Raw genomic sequence first — 17,442 nt, 5'->3', positions numbered from 1 at the left:
TTCTTGCACAGCAATGGTAATAATTGACAAAACCAAAGACAACCTACAGAATGGGAGAAAATATTTGCAAATCCTCATCATGTAAAGGGCTAGTATCCCAGTCTATAAAGAACACATCAAATCAACACTCAACGAACAAATAATCCGATCAAGAAATGGGCAGAAGACATAAACAGAGATTTCTCCAAAGAAGACATACAAATGGCCATCAGACACATGAAAAAATGCTTCACATCACTTCGCATCAGGGAAATAGATTTCAAAACCACAATGAGATACCAACTCACACCAGTAAGAATGGCTAAAATTAACAAGAAAAGAAACAACAAATGTTGGGAGAGGTTGTGGAGAAAGGGGAACCCTCCTACACTGTTGGTGGGAATGGAAGCTGGTACAGCCACTCTAGAATACAGTGTGGAGGTTCCTCAAAAAAGTTGAAAATAGAGCTACCCTAGGGCCCACGAATTGCACTACTAGGTATTTACTCCAAAGATACAAATGTAGTGGTCCAAAGGGGCACGTGCACCCCAATGTTTACAGCTTCAATGTCCACAATAGCCAAACTATGGAAAAAACCCAGCTATCCATTGACAGATAAATGGATAAAGAAGATGTGGGGGGTGTGTGTGTGTGTGTGTGTGTGTGTGTAATGGAATATTACTCAATGACCAAAGAGAATGAAATCTTGCCATTTGCAATGACATGGATGGAACTAGAGGGTATTATGCTAAGTGATATAAATCAATCAGAAAGACAATTTTTATGATTTCACTCATATGTGGAATTAAAGAAACAAAACAGAGGATCATAGGGGAAGAGAGGGAAAAATAAAAGATGAAACTAGAGAGGGAGACAAACCATGAGACAATCAAAGGAAACAAACAGGGTTGTTGGAGGGGAGGTAGGTGGGGATGGGGTAACTGGGTGATGGATATTAAGGAGGGTATGTCATGTAATAAGCACTGGGTGTTATATAAGAGTGATGAATCACTGAACTCTACCTCTGAAACTAATAGTAGAGTATATATTAATTAATTGAATTTAAATTTAAAAAATGTATTCTCTGAAGAGAATCATAAAGATGCTGAGCAGGAAAGTTGACAGTTCAAAATTTATGCATTAATGAAAAAATACTAGCTTTTGAAAATGTTTTTTTTAAAATTCTCTAATATCAAATTAAACTTTGTTAATAACAGTTAAAATTAGTAGATGTTTATAATCTCCAGATGAAAGGTAATGTTATTAAAGCAATTGCCACAGCTGGCAAAGGAAAACATTCTAAAATTGCAAAGAAAGAAAAGAAAAAGAAAAAAAAATTCCTCAAAACTTTGGGAAAACATTGGTAGCATAAAAAGTTTATTTTACTTAATATTTTTTGTTTGTTTTTCCAGCAATATGTAGCAGAAAATATCTTTTAAGTAGTAATATAAAAGACCCAAGATAGCAAATACAAGTGTATGCGCTTAAATATCCCATGTAAACCAACTCACAGGCTCAATATATATCGACTTCAATTTATTTTGTGTATTTTTGGCAAGTAGCTTTAAAATTGTAAGGGACATATAACTGAGAAAGAAGGTAGAGAGTACTTTGTTCTTGACTTTGTCAACTAGGAAAAGATGGATCTTCTGAATATTGCTATAATATTTTGTCATAAAAATTCTTTAAGAAAACTAGCAGATGAAGTCAGAAAACGTCAAAGCCCACTAATAAAGAATTTTTAATGTACATTTTTGTATCTTTACTTTTTTAAAAGATTTTATTTATTTATTTGAAAGAGAGAGACTGAGGGAGAAAGAGAGAGAGCGAGCGAGCGAGCATGAGCAGGAGAATGGGGAAGGGCAGGAGGGAGAACTAGACTCTCTGCTGAGCAAGGAGCCCAACACAGGGCTCGATCCCAAGACTCTGGGATCATGACCTGAGCCAAAGGCAGCTGCTTAACCAATTGAGCCACCCAGGCACCCCAATTTTTGTATCTTTAATAATGCTATCTTTAACCAATCAAGCAACTAAACACAAATATCAAACAATATATCTTTGCCTCACTCTCCAAATGTGAAAATTTGGGCTCCTTTCATAGCCATAAGATACCATGTAAGAAGTCAAGGATGTTTTTTTTTTTTTTTTTCTAAATACCTTATTTCTTGATTCTGAATACATAAAACAGACAAAATATATATAAAACATGCAGTCCAGTCGTTTGCCAGCTTACTTACCTCGAACCAAATGAAGTTCTTGCCACTGGGAAGAAAATTGCCAGTGCATAAGTTGAATAAATGTTCCTGTTAGGGCTTTCAATTCCTGGATCAAAAGTTACCTTTCAGTTGACTTTTCGCCTTCCTTCATGTACATTTATAATATAGTTAAGCCTCTGTGGGCAATATTACTATAAATAAAGATGCTACGCATTCACTGCTCAGTTGCTAAAATTTATAAGCCATAAAGACATTAGAAATCTATTCATTTCAAAACAAAATGTTGACTAAAGCTTTGCAGGCTGTTATTTAATGCACCAAGCAGCCCACATTTAAAATGTTAAAACATTTATTACCTAAAAGTGACCCAAAGAATATCTGCAATGACTAAGGCAAAAAAAAAAAAAAAAAAGCCTTAATTTTCTTTGATAAGCACCCTAGTTTTTCAAATAAAAAACAGTAATAAAATATTATATGACAAAGAAACAAAAAAGGAAAGACCCAAGAGTTACATATTAAAACCTCTGAAGCTGAATAATGGGAAGGAAACTCCTTATTTCTTTCTTCTTGTTAATTTATCTCCAGTACCTGAGTTAAAGCATAAAGCAGCAAGAGTGCAAGTGATTCCAAACAACTTGGAATTTTATTGTAAACATCCCATAAAGAATGGCAACAAATTAATCCAGTTTTTTGTCTTTGAAGATAATTGCTTAAATGACTGGTAACTGCCAAACAAAACATCTTTTATAAACCAAGCCAGTTAGTTTACCTTTCTTTACTGAATTTTAGTTTAATGGACATTTTGTCCATATATAACATCACATCAACTATTAACTCAATGACTTTCCATCTTAAAATTTTATGGATACTAAGAACAAACATAAGGTACAGTTTTGTTAATACTTTGTAAGGGATTACAAAAGACAAAGATGGTAAGTTACAGGACAAAGAAATAAATTACTGATTGCCATCACCACAGTATTGTTTAAAGAATTAACATTTCTAGTACTGCCTGCCTAATGTGCATCTGGTGACATATGTAAAAACACATTTCCCAACTGGGTTTCTAAATATTTTTGTATGTGATTTTAAAAGTCAATTACCAATGGTGATTATATGTATCAATAGTTTTATTTTTTAGAAAATACTTATCATGCTTTTATATGTCAAAGTCTCATATTATAGATTTAATTAAGATAGGTATAAGAATAACAAATGGGCATACATATAAATAAACACACCTTAACTCTAAACTGCAGGGCCTTTCTACTGTACTTCTCCCATCAGTGATTCATAAATTGCCAGTCTTGTTGAAGTGTGCTAAATTAGATGCAGTCTTCATTGCAGTAAGAGAAGTGAGGATAAAAGTAAGCAGGAATGATTGAAAAGAAAATAATCAAGGATAAGGCTATATAAGAAATAAATGTCTAGGAACTTGAGGGCAATTCATATTTCACAAAATACAGCACCATGAAAAGAATTAACTTTATATTAGAATTTAAACAAAACTTGGTAAACTTTGTAATTAAAACTTAGTAAAGAAACTTTACTAAGAGATAAAAATAAAAAAAAGCATGAAAATATTTTCACACTAATTTTTAAAACAAGCCTTAAAGGTGATCATACTCTATTTCAATAAAACTTTTGTAAAACCTCATGTACCACAAAAATGTTGGGGATGGGGTTAACATTTAAAACTGAATTTTAAATGTCAAAAGTTCCATTCCCTCCCCCAGAACTGAACTATATTCATTTTGGAACTCAAAATGTTAGTAATTGTTTAAAAGGCTGGATATCAAAGTAAACTGAAAATTATACAGGATGTAAGTTTCCCTTTTGTGGATGTGAAAATTCCAACGTTAAAGATAAGTACCAGTTGGTAAATGTGCATAAAATAATTCCCAAGATATATAAGCAAGTAATAAAGGTGTTTATCACTACCACAAACATACACATTTTGAAAAATGCTCAAAAAGTTTTTATCAAAAGCTAAGTGGCATTCACATTTTTCTTTTCAATCACTCTGTTATTGTCTGATGACAACCTATAGGATTACAACAAAAACAACAAAATAACAAATCACTCAAATTTACTTCAAAGTATTACAAGGCTGAGTTAGATATCTGAGCACACAGTTGTGCATTATGAGATTTATGAATTTTACTCAATTTCTTAGCCTCTGGGTGAAACAAAGTGCTGTATGAAGAATTCTAGCACAAGCCTGATCTCTGGGAAGGGAAACAGAAAAAGAAACAAGTGAAGGAAAGATAAATTAAAAAAAATAGAGGGACACATGTACATGATAAAAACCTAGTTTATCTAGAAGGCATAATGAAATGGATGATCAAGCAGTATATATACAGGCTAAGTGCTTTAAACAGAGGCAAAGAATTGGTAGGCTGTGAATACAGCTGTCTTCCATACAAAATATTCTTTTTTTAATGTCCAAGACAAAGTGTGTCAAGTTGGAAAAAAATCTACACACACACACACACACACACACAAATTTAGTAATTAGGCTGATAGGCTAGTGAATGTTTTGGAAAGCATCCTATTGCTGGAAGAGTTACACACAACAAGACATAGAACACACAATTCTGTTTTCATAAACAGATACACATGTTAAGATCTTAAAGCTGGGAATTAAAAGATTATTAGCATTTATGAGAAATATTATAGTTCAGTGACTATTAATATCCAGCATAGGATTAGGTTTATACATGTGTATGTTCTCATGGACCTAAATATAAGTTTATTTCTTAGCAATTCATTTAAGATTTAGACTTTTCTTCAAAATTTTCACCTCATTTCCTACTTGCTTTGCTATGCCTGAACCTGATATTATTTAGGTTTAAAGATACTCTAAAAAATTAAAGTGTACAATATTCAATGTGATACAAATTACAACACATTCACAGGAGGCGGCGTTACAAACAAGCAAAGTATAAATTGGGGGGAAAGTGTTCAGATATAAAAGTAAAAATACTATCTTCCAAACTTTTATTTTCACACGTATTAAAATAATTTGCATGCAAACAGAAAATAATCTGTTTGTTTTGTAATAAATGGTAAATATGCTCATCTAACATACCCTGGTGACTTTTAAATCCTAATAACTGAAATCAATATTATAGCAAAATGCTGTTCACTAGTATTTTCACAGTATTTCACTACATATAAAATGTGCTTAAAAATGTCTTCAGCCTTATTATTCTAATCATCTAAACCTAGAAAATCTTGACATATGGGAAATAAATGTGGCATTTTTATTTTTCAAAATAAATTATAAATAAAGCTTGAGATAGCTAAAATCACACAAATGGAAATTCTTCTACATTTGAAAGGGTCAGCTCTTCATAGAAGAATGTCAACAAAAAATTTCACACTAAAATGATACACGTAATACATGTTTGGGTATATCCATGAATTTAAGTAACTATGTTACTTTGATTAGGGTAAGTCAAAGTGTTATTGATTCTAGGAAAACACAGACACAAATTTAGTCTAAATGACCATGAGATGAATAATTAAAATAGTACATTTTAGCAAAAATCAAATGCAGAGTTTCAAATGTGAATGTTTTTGAATCTATAGTATGGTTAAAAGTGTCAGCTGAGTTTAACCAGCAGTAGTTTTGGTTTAGTGAAAAACAACAACAACAACAACAACAACACTACAACAACAACAAAAAAATCAGCTTGATCTACTGTTCAGTAACAGAAGTTAGTGCCATTAACAATTCACAACAATACTTTCTTAAAGCCTGAACATCATTTCTACTGCAAGTGAAAATTGCTTAAAGTTAGTACAGGACCAACCCCCACCTGATCCAAACAAAAAGAGCAAAGTTATGTGTGTACTCCTTCCTTTGCACTTAAGGATTTTCAGATGCACAAAATGATTGGAAACATGAAACAAACACATTCGCTTAAGAAATATCCTGGGATTACTAGGCATACATGAAGTTTTTTTCTTTTTTTAATCTCCAAAGTCTGATCTAAGTGCAACAAATCTGCTGTTACAGTAACAGAGATTAATATTATCCCACTCACCTTAACAAATTAGTGAATTTGCAATTTCTCAAATTTGAGGATTAAAATTCATCTTGGAACTCAAGCTCATTTATGGAATCATGTGCACTCTACTGCTGTAAACAAGACCATAAGGGTTTTAAAGATTTTTTTTAATCTATAAAATAATGACTTGAATATCAATGTGCAGTGAAATGAGGTTCTTTTCTAAAAGAATATAACAGAAGAACCCTTTGGAATGGTATGAGCAAAACCTATTAAAGTTGCCTCAAAATATTTGCTAGCCAAAACATTCCAATTCAAACTAGCTGTTTTGTTACATTTTAAAATTCAAATGAAAACCAATCACTCACAGCTGTAAATAGCAAGTGGTAGCAGAGATACATAAGCAGTAGACCAAGTCTACTTACACAAGTATGTACTAAGAAAAGCCTAAGGTACAGCATACTACACTTATGAAAGTTTGTTAATTACAACTATTAATTTGAGAGCCAATACAATTATTAACAACCTCTCAGCTTATAACATATGAGTATTCATTCCTACCAAGCTTGTTCTATTTTTTTAGTTAGTAATGAATAACAGCATCTATTTTCCTTAACGTTTCCAGTAGTTGTAGTTAATAGAGGTAGCTGAGCTACTATTCAAAGAAATTATTCTTTGTGGATGAGGATTTTTTCAAATGTTTAAGTTATTCTTTAAACTACACAAGTTCTATTAATGCAATAAAATATAATAGGAAAAAGAAAATGGATGCAAGAAACTTTTGCATTTGGCACCTTGTCTAGATTGATACCTCAAATATTCTTTTTTAATAAAGTTAATGCAAACATCAGGACACACCACAAAGATTTGCTACATATTTACAAGGCACCAACCCTTTCTCACCTTTAACATGAATTAAGCAAATCAATGAAAAGCATATCAAGATCCCCCCACCCCCAAAAAACTGTAGTATAAATATATACTTCAGTTCAGTACAATTCATGAAAGTTTGGCCTGGGAAGAGTAAAATAATCCAGATCGTTCTTACAATATAGAAACTGTAAACATTTAATAGCTGCCTATAGGATTGGTGTATTGTGCAAAAGTTATTATTACTGGGTACAAGAATTAAAATGGCAAAAACAAACTATATAAAACTCTGTAAGAAGGTGCTATACTTCTGTGATACAAAAGCAAAAGAGGGATATTCAATTGAGATAAAAATGTCATGCTACGCTTAAGAAGCTGAATGCTCCTTTAATGTAGTAAATCTGTAGTGTGTTTGTGATATGTTGTGTGCGTGTGTCTATATGTGGGCAGAAATTTTTTTTTAATTTAAGGCCTAATGAGTAAGGCTTGTTTGAACAAATGAAGTGTGGAGATCAAAAGTCTTGAAACAAATGTATACTGGCATAATGGAAAAGCACCAATGTGAAAGGAAGCAGAAGTCCCCACACAACTTGCTTTGTAGATTTCCTAGTAAATTCCCTGCAGTAGAAGGCCATTGAATTTTTTTAAATTACTCTAATTTTATTAACTGTTAATAATTCCATCCCATGAGATGGCTAACCCTGGCTTTTTCTGTCATTTTACGCACTCTGCCTGATCTGGATGTACCAAGATTCAGAGGATCTTCAGTGGACACAAAATTGTCATTATCAGAATCATCATTATATAAAACAGTCCTCCTGCCTTGGTTTCTTGTTTTAATTCGAGGCAGTCTACTGAAACGTCCTGAAAACATGGTATCAAATTCATCATCTGCAATACGTGCACGTTTGGCTCTGGTGGCTCCTCTAGAAGCACCTCTTCCTCCTCTCCCTCTCCCTCTCCCTCTCGTGGCACCTGCACCTCTTCCTCGACCTCCTCGTCCCCTGCCTCCTCTTCCTCGGCCTCCTCTACTCCATCTACCCCATCTGCCCCATCTGCCCCTTCCTCCTGTGCCTCTTGTCTTCCAGTTTCTTTTTCCATTGGCATATTGCTTTCTGAGTTTTCTTTTAGGCCTGGTTTGTATGAATTTGCTATAGTCATGGTCTCCATCTACGTAATCTTGATCTGTTCTGGAAGTTGATTCAGAATCAGAATCAGAACCACAGGTACTTTCAGAACTTAAACTGGATCCTAACTCTGCACTCTCTGAGGAGGACAAATGTGATTTCTCTTTTGTTTCTTTTTTCTCTTTCTCTTCTCTTCCCATGCTTTCATCTTCTTCTGATGCACTAAGTAGTTTTCTTTTGATTCCTGTCCGAGGCTCTCTGCCATCACCATTTGTAAGGGGTCCATCAATGGAGTGATCTAAATCAAGATGAATAATTTTTTAAAGTTAAGCTTTGACACTGAAGATGGTTATTTAAGTTCAAAAGTAAAATAAAAGTTCTATCAAAAAATACTTAGCACCCAAAGATAGGGTAAAATAATGGAGAGTATTGGAATATAAATTTAAATCTGTTAGAAATGGAAGATACTAATGTTCTGAGTTTTGTCTGATTGTGTTTTTTGGGGGGAGGCAGGGAAGAGAGTATGGAGGGATGATGGGTGGTGAGGAAGTTGGGCAGAAATTTCAAGGGCTTAAGCTCTATAAAGAATTATGTAAGAACATGTATCAGAATAATTTCATTAATTCAATGAACAAATATTTACTGATTACCTACTATATTGCTGGAAGTTTGAAATATGGCAATAATGAGACAAAGTCCTTGCTCTTTGGATTTATATTTTAGTGGGGAAAGCTTGATAGACAATGAAATAAATAAAAAAATAATAATACAATTTCAAGTAATGATACATGATATAAAGAAAAAAGAGAGTAATAAAAAATCTCAAGTATATACATGGTGGGTATTTTAGATAAGAAAGACTTTCATGTAGAGGTAGTATCTGAGAAAAGAACTGAATGAAATGAGATCCAGGAAAAGAACATTCCATTGGAGGAAACAGAAACCCAGTGTAACTGGAGTGGAAGAAAAAACAGAGTAGTGGGAGATAACTGCCAGTGGTAAAGGGTTTTAGAACAAGAGAATGACAGGATCTGATTTTTATTTTTCACAGAGCACTATGGTTCTTTTGCATAGAATGAATTATGGGAGGGATTAGAAGCAGAGACCAGTTGAGAGACCATTGCAGTAGTCTAGGTAAGACATGATAAGGGATGTACCAATAGAGGTGATGAGAAGTGATTAGATTTGGAGTGTTTCCTTCTAGAGGAGCCATCAGAGCCAACCTTTTATTTTTCAAGTTTGAACTGACAGGAATTGCTGATGGATTGGATGTCAAGTGTTAAGCACAGAATGAAGGTCAACTCCAGGGTTTTATGGCCTGGGAAACTGGTTGAATGGAAGGCAGCTATGCTAACCACTATACCACCAACGCAAAACTGGTTGAATGGTAGAGATATTATGCTGAGTTGGAGAACACTGAAAGAGGAACAGGTTTAGGCAGTATGGTAGAAAAAAAAATCAAGATTACAGTTTTAAATACTACTAGAGTTCCAAGCAAAGACAATTAAAAAAAAAAAAGAAAAAGAAAAAAATCAGGTAGATACACCTGTCTAGAGATCAGGGGAGACTCATATAGAGGTAGAGATATAATTTTGGAAAATTTCAGTAAGAGATAACATTTAAGGTCAAGAGAACTTATGGTGCTTATTAAGAGAGCAAACAAAGAAAGAGAATGTAGCTGATGACTGAGACTTGGGATATTCCAACATCTAAAGATAAAGAACAACTGGCAAAGATAACTGAGAAGGAACAGCTAGTGAGGTAGGAGGAAAACAGGAGAGTGGACTGAAAAGCTTGGAAGGAGCAAAGATTAGGGTTGTATGGTAACCATAGTGACAAGATTAGTTTAATAGTCTAGGTGTTATAGACTGGATTGTGTTCCCCTCTCAAAAAAATACATATATTGGTTTTCTGGAGGAAGATGGAGGTGGAATAGGAGGACCCTAGGCTCACCTTGTCTCACAAACACAACTAGATAACAATCAAATCATCCTAAATACCCCAGAAATCAACATGAAGACAGAACAAACTCCATAACTGAAGGGAGAGAAGAGGCCATATTAAATTAGGTAGGAAGTACGCAGATGTGGTTTAGGGGAGAAATGGATCATGGGTACGGCAAAGGGGAGGGAGCTGTGGTCACAGAGAAGGGTGAGAGGGAGTAGAGCACACAGCAGAATGCACAAGAACATTTACCCAAAGCCATTGGCTTGGAAAATGAGAGGGGCCGGTTTTCATGAGTTCTTAAAACCAGTGAGGCTTAAAGCCCAGAATTTTAAAGGTTGGCAGGCTTGACTGGGACAAAGCCTTGAGGGCACTGCTCTGCTCCTGGAGAGAGAAGGCACGCAAACAACCTGGGGACAGAGCATGGAAACACCTGGGACCACAAGAGGGAGATTATTCACTCTCCTTCGAGGGCTTCCCTGAGAGGCAGCTTTCATAGAGACGCCTCTCTAGAAACAAAGGAGCTGGCCAGAGCCATTTCCCTCCAGTACCCCTCAGCATAAACCCAGAGCTACCAGTGGGAAGCAGTGTAGCCCTGACACTGGCTAATTAACTTGCTTACACTAAGCCTCACACCCCTGCACTCTAGTGGGACTGCCCTTCTCAGTCAAGCTTGCCTAAGTCCCAGCATGGTGGGCCCATCCCCCAGAGGAACAGCACAAGCCCCGACCACACCATGTCTCTAAAAGCCTGCTGCAGTTTTAAAGGTCACCAGGATTATCTAGGATACAGCCTGTAGGGCACTGAGCTGCTCCTGGAGAGAAGGTAGGCAAAAAAACCTGGAGGCAGACAGCTTGAAAACAGCAAACTAGAAAATGCTTGGGGCACACAGGTGGGAGATTATCTGCTCTTCTCAGAGTGCTTCCCTGAGAGGCAACATTCATAGAGACTCCTTTCAGGGAACAAGTGCTGACTGGTGCCATTTTTCTCCCCTGCCCCTCAGCATAAACACAGAGCCAGCTGCAGGAAGCACTGCAGCGCCTATACTGGCTGCCTAACATGGTTACACCGGGTCCCATACCCCAGCTTTCTGATGAGCCTGCCCTTCTCAGTCAAGTTTGCCCCAGTACCAGCGTGGTGGGCTCCTCCCCCAGAAGATCAGCAGAAACCCCTGCCCAACCATGTTTCCCTACAAGAGTTCTACAGGGCTTCAGTTCGAGTGGAAATAGTATCAGGTCTCATTTAACAAGCAGACCAGAGCACTAGTTAAAACTTGCCACATTGGGGCGCCTGGGTGGCTCAGTCGTTAAGCGTCTGCCTTCGGCTCAGGTCATGATCCCAGGGTCCTGGGATCGAGCCCCGCATCGGGCTGTCTGCTCGGCGGGAAGCCTGCTTCTCCCTCTCCCACTCCCCCTGCTTGTGTTCCCTCTCTCGCTGTGTCTCTCTCTGTCAAATAAATAAATAAAATCTTTAAAAAAAAAAAAAAAAAAACTTGCCACATTTATGGGGCGCCTGGGTGGCTCAGATGGTTAAGCATCTGTCTTCAGCTCAGGTCATGATCCCAGGGTCCTGGGATCAATCCCCACATCGGGCTCCCTGCTTGGCGGGGAGCCTGCTTCTCCCTCTCCCTCTGTGTACACCTTCCCCTACTTTTGCTCTCTCTCTGTGTCAAAAAAAAAAAAAAAAAAAAAAAAAAAACACATGCCAAATTTTGGCCAAGGAACAAATACTGTACACTGCAAGCAGGGAGAGCCTCTGCAGGTAACTGGGCTGAGGACAGAGCAGCCAAAACACAACAGCAGAGCATACGTAGCACAACCAGAGAGAAATCTCAGAGTGACAGGTACTGGAAACTATATGACTGCTTCTTCATAAAGCCATTAATTTCAGGAGCAGGAAACATAACTAGTTTCCTAACACACAGAAAAAGGCAGAGACCTAGACAAAATGCCAAGATGGAGGAATTCATCCCAAATGAAACAACAAGAAAAGGTCACAGCCAGGGATCTAATCGAAGCAGATATAAGTAATATGCCTGGTCCAAAATTTAAACAACAATCATATGGTACTTACTGGGCTTCAGAAAAGAATGGAAGACATCAAGGAGACACCACAGAGATAAAAGAGCTAGAAAACAGTCAGAAATGAAGAATGCTATAAATGAGATTGGAACAAGCTTGATGCAATGACAAGCAGGCTGGAAGAAGCAGAGGAATGATTTAGTGATATAGAAGACGAAATAATGGAAAATAATGAAGCTGAACAAAAGAGAGAGAGAATTATGTAATATGAGAATAAACTTAAAGGACTTAGTGATTCCATCAAATGTAAAATCATTCTTTTTTTTTTTTTTTTTAAGATTTTATTTATTTGACAGAGAGAGACACAGCAAGAGAGGGAACACAAGCAGGGGGAATGGGGGAGGGAGAAGCAGGCCTCCCGCTGAGCAGGGAGCCAGATGCGGGGCTCGATCCCAGGACCCTGAGATCATGACCTCAGCCGAAGGCAGACCCTTAACGACTGAGCCACCCAGGCGCCCCTAAAATCATTCTTATTACATGAGTCCCAGAAGAAGAGAGAAAAGGAGGCAGAAAATTTATTTCACGAAATAATAGCAGAAAACTTCCCTAATCTGGGAAAGGAAACAGACATCCAGGCCCAGGAGGCACAGAGAACTCCCATCAAAACAAAAGGAGGCCAACACCAAGACATATTGTAATTAAACTGGCAAAATCTAGTGATAAATAAAAAATCTTAAAAGCAGTAAGACAAAAGAAATCCTTAACTTACAAGGGAAGACCCATAAGGCTGGATGGAGATTTCTCAACAGGAACTTGACAAGGCAACAGGGAGTGATATGACATATTCAACTTGCTGAATAGGAAAAATCTGCAGCAATGAACACTATCCAGTAAGGCTGTCATTCAGAATAGAGGAGACATAAAGAGTTTCCCAGATAAACAAAAACTAAAGGAATACATGACCACGAAACCAGCTCTGCAAGAAATATTAAAGGGGAATCTTTGCATGGAAAGGAAGGACCAAAAGTGACAAAGACTAGAAAGGAACAGAGAAAAATCTCCAGATACACTGACAAAACAAGTAATAAAATGGCACTAAATACATATATATCCATAATTACTCTGAATGTAAATGGACTAAACACTCCAATCAAAAGACAGGCTGTCAGGATGCAAAAACAACAATAAAACCCAAAAAACCCCAAACAGACAAGAACCATCTATATGCTGCCTGTAAGAGACTGATATTTAGACATAAAACACCTGCAAATTGAAAGTGAGTGGATGGGGAAACATTTATCACACAAATGCATGTCCACAGTAAGCCGGAGTAGCAATACTCGTATCAGATAAACTAGACTTTAAAACAAAGGCTGTAACAAGAAATGAAGAAGGTTATTATATCATAATAAAGCAGACAACACAACAAGATGTAACAATTGCAAATATTTATACACCTAACATGTGATCACCCAAATATATATAACAATGAATAACATAAGGAAATTAATAATAACACAATAATAGTAGGGGACATAAACACTCCACTTATATCGATGGACAGATCATGTAAACAGAAAATCAACAAGGAAACAATAGCTTTGAGTGCCACACTGATTCAGATGGAGTTAACAAATATATTCAGAACATTCCATCCTAAAACAGCAGAGTATACAGTCTTTTCAAGTGCACATGGGACATTCTCCAGAATAGATCACATCCTACATCACAAATCAGGCCTCAACAAATACAAAAAACACTGAGATCACACCATGCATCTTTTCTGAATACAATGCTATGAAACTTGAAGTCAAGCACAAAAAAAATTTGGAATGACCACAAATACATGAAGGTTAAACATGCTACTAAACAGTGAATGGTTCAACTAGGAAATTAAACAAAATGTATAAAAACAAATGAACATGAAAACACAAAAGTACAAAACATTTGGGATGCAGCAGAAGCAGTCCTAAGAGGGAAGTATATAGCAGTACAGGCCTACCTCAAAGCAAGAAAAATCTCAAAGAAACAACCTAATCTTACACCTAAAGGAGTGAGAAAAACAACAAATGAAGCTTATATCCAGAAAAAGGAAGAACATAATAAAGTTTAGAGCAGAAATAAATCATATAGAAACAAAGAATACAATGTAACAGATCAATGAGACCAGGAGCTGGATCTTTGATAAAATTAAGAAAATTGATAAACCTCTAGGCAGACTTATCAAAAAGAAAAGAGAAAGGACCCAAATAAATAAAATCACAAATGAGAGAGGAGAAATAATGAGCAACACCACAGAAATACAAACAATTGTTAAGAGAATGGGATAGCCCAGTGATGGGTATTAAGGAGGGCACATATTGCATGGAGCACTGGGTGTTATATGCAAACAATGAATCATGGAACACTAAATCAAAAACTAATTATGTACTGTATGGTGACTAACATAACATAATAAAATTAAATTAAAAATTAAAAAAAAGAATATTTTGAAAAACTATAGTTCAACAAATTGGACAACCGGAAAGAAATGGATAAATTTCTAGAAACATTTAAGCTACCAAACTGAAAAAATAAGAAATAGAAAACCTCAACAGAAAAATAACCAGCAAAGAAACTGAATCAGTAATCAAAAATCTCCCAAAAAATAGAAGTTCAGGAGCAGATGGCTTCATAGGCAAATTCTATGAAACTTTTACAGAAGAGTTAATACCTATTCTTCTCAATCTACTCCAAAAAATAGAAAAGGAAGGAAAACTTTTAAATTCATTCTATGATACCAGCATTACCCAGATGCCATAACCAGATGAAGACTCTACTAAAAAAGAGAACTGTAGGCCAATATTGCTGATGAATATGAATGCAAAAATTCTCAATAAAATAGTAGCAAACTGAACACAACAATAAATTAAAAGTATCATTCACCACGATCAATGGGATTTATTCCTGGGTTGCAAGAGTGGTTTAATATTTGCAAATCAATCATCATGATACATGACATTACTAAAGGGAAGGATAAGAACCATATGATCATCACAATATATGCAGAAATAGTATTTAACAAAGTACAACATCCATTCATGATAAAAATGCTCAACAAAGTAGGTTCAGAGGGAACATACCTCAACATAATAATGGTGATATATGAAAAACCCACAGTTAATATCATCCTCAATGCGGAAAAGCTGAGAGCTTTTCCTCTAAGGTCAGGAATAAGACAGGGATGTCCACTCTCACTATGGTTATTTAACATAGTACTGGAAGTCCTAGCCCTAGCAATCAGACAACAAAAAGAAATTAAAGGCATACAAATCAGCAAGGAAGAAGTAAAACTTTCACTATTTGCAGATGACATGATATTATATATAGTAAACCCAAAAGATTCCACCAAAAAAACTGTTAGAACTGATGAACAAATTCAGTAAAATTTCAGGATACAAAATCAGTGTACAGAAATCTGTTGCATTTCTCTACACCAATAATGAAGCAGCAGAAAGAAAAATTAAGAAAATGATCCCTTTTATAACTGCACCAAAACTATGATACTTGGTATAAACCTAACCAAAGAGTTGAAAGACTTGTCATCTGAAAACTATACATCACCGATGAAAGAAATTAAAGATGACACAAAGAAATGGAAAGATATTCCATGCTCATGGAACAGAAGAAAAAATATTGTTAAAAAGTCTATATTACTGAAAGCAATCTACACATTTAATGTAATCCCTATCAACATATCAACAGCATTTCTCACAGAGCTAGAATAAACAACACTAAAATTTCTACTGGACCTCAAAAGACCTGGACAGGCAAAGCAATCCTGAAAAACAAAAGCAAAGCTGGAGGCATCACAGTTCTGGAATTCAAATTACATTACAAAGCTGTAGTGGTGAAAACAGTATGGTACTGGTACAAAATTAGACACATAGATCAATGGAACAGAATAGAGAACCAGGAAATGAACCCACAATTATATGGTCAATTAATCTTCAACAAGGGAGGAAAGAATATCCAATGGGTAAAAGACAGTCTCTTCAAAAATGGTGTTGGGAAAACTGGACAACAACATGAAAAAGAATGAAACCAGACCATTTTCTTACACCATACACAAAAGTAAATTCAAAACAGATGAAAGACCTAAATGAGAGACAGGAAACCATTAACATCCTAGAGGAGAACACAGGCAGTAACCTCATTGACATCAGCCATAGCAACTTCTTTCTGGCTATACCTCCTGAGGCAAGGGAAATAAAAGCAAAAATAAACTACTGGGACTTCATCAAAATTAAAAGCTTCTGGGGGGGTGCCTGGGTGGCTCAGTCAGTTAAGCATCTGCCTTTGGCTCAGGTCATGATGCCAGGGTCCTGGGATTGGGCCCCACATTGGGCTCTCTGCTCAGCTGGGAGCCTGCTTCTCCCTCTCTCTCTGCTGCTCCTCCTGCTTGTGCGCACTCTCTCTCTCAAATGAATAAATAAATAGAATTAAAAAAAATAAAAATGAAAAACTTTTGCACAGTGAAGGAAACAATAAAACTAAAAGGCAACATATGGAATGGGATAAGATATTTGCAAATGACATATCTGATAAAGATTTGGTATCCAAAATATATAAAGAAGTTATAAAACTCAACACCCAAAAAAACAAATAATCCAATTTAAAACTGGACAGAAGACATGAATAAGTATTTTCCAAAGAAGACATACAAATGGCCAACAGACACATGAAAAGATGTTCAACATCTTTAACAGGGAAATACAATTCAAAACTGCAATGATATATTACCACACACCTGTCAGAATGGCTAAAGTTAACCAGAGAGGAAACAACACACGTTTTGAGGATGTGGAGAAAGGGGAATCCTCTTACACTACTGGTGGGAATGCAAACTGATGCAGCCACTGTGGAAAAGAGTATGTAGGTTCCTCAAAAAGTTAAAAAATAGAACTACCCTATGATCCAGCAATTGCACTACTAGGTATTTACCCAAAGAATACCAAAATACTAATTCAAAAGGATACACGCCCCCCCATGTTTATAGCAATATTATCTACAATAGCCAAATTATGGAAAAAGCCCAGATGTCCACTGAAAGATGAATGAATAAAGAAGATGTGGTATACATAAACAATGGAATATTACTCATGCAACGACATAAATGGAGCTAGAGAGTATTATGCTAAGCAAAATAAGTCAAAGACAAATACCATATGATTTCACTCATACGTGGACCTGAAGGAACCAAACAAATGAGCACAGGGAAAAAAAGAGA

At 36.0% G+C, this 17,442-nt stretch overlaps 1 protein-coding gene across 5 annotated transcripts in view; it reads right to left on the bottom strand.

The window, feature by feature from the left end:
• Nucleotides 1-7,721: 7,721 nt before the first annotated feature.
• The window catches only part of BRWD3 (bromodomain and WD repeat domain containing 3), a 187,783-nt gene continuing 178,062 nt past the window's right edge, over nt 7,722-17,442 (bottom strand). For all 5 annotated transcript variants that reach the window (XM_032387928.1, XM_032387930.1, XM_032387929.1 and 2 more), the window contains one exon: nt 7,722-8,506. In XM_032387928.1, coding sequence (XP_032243819.1) covers nt 7,752-8,506 — 755 coding nt within the window. In that variant the 3' untranslated portion in view covers nt 7,722-7,751. The remainder of the gene's footprint in view (nt 8,507-17,442) is intronic.

This window comes from Phoca vitulina, unplaced genomic scaffold, assembly GCF_004348235.1.
Source record: "Phoca vitulina isolate PV1807 unplaced genomic scaffold, GSC_HSeal_1.0 scaffold51, whole genome shotgun sequence".
Classification (NCBI taxonomy): domain Eukaryota; kingdom Metazoa; phylum Chordata; class Mammalia; order Carnivora; family Phocidae; genus Phoca; species Phoca vitulina.
This window is presented reverse-complemented; position numbering and strand designations above follow the sequence as displayed.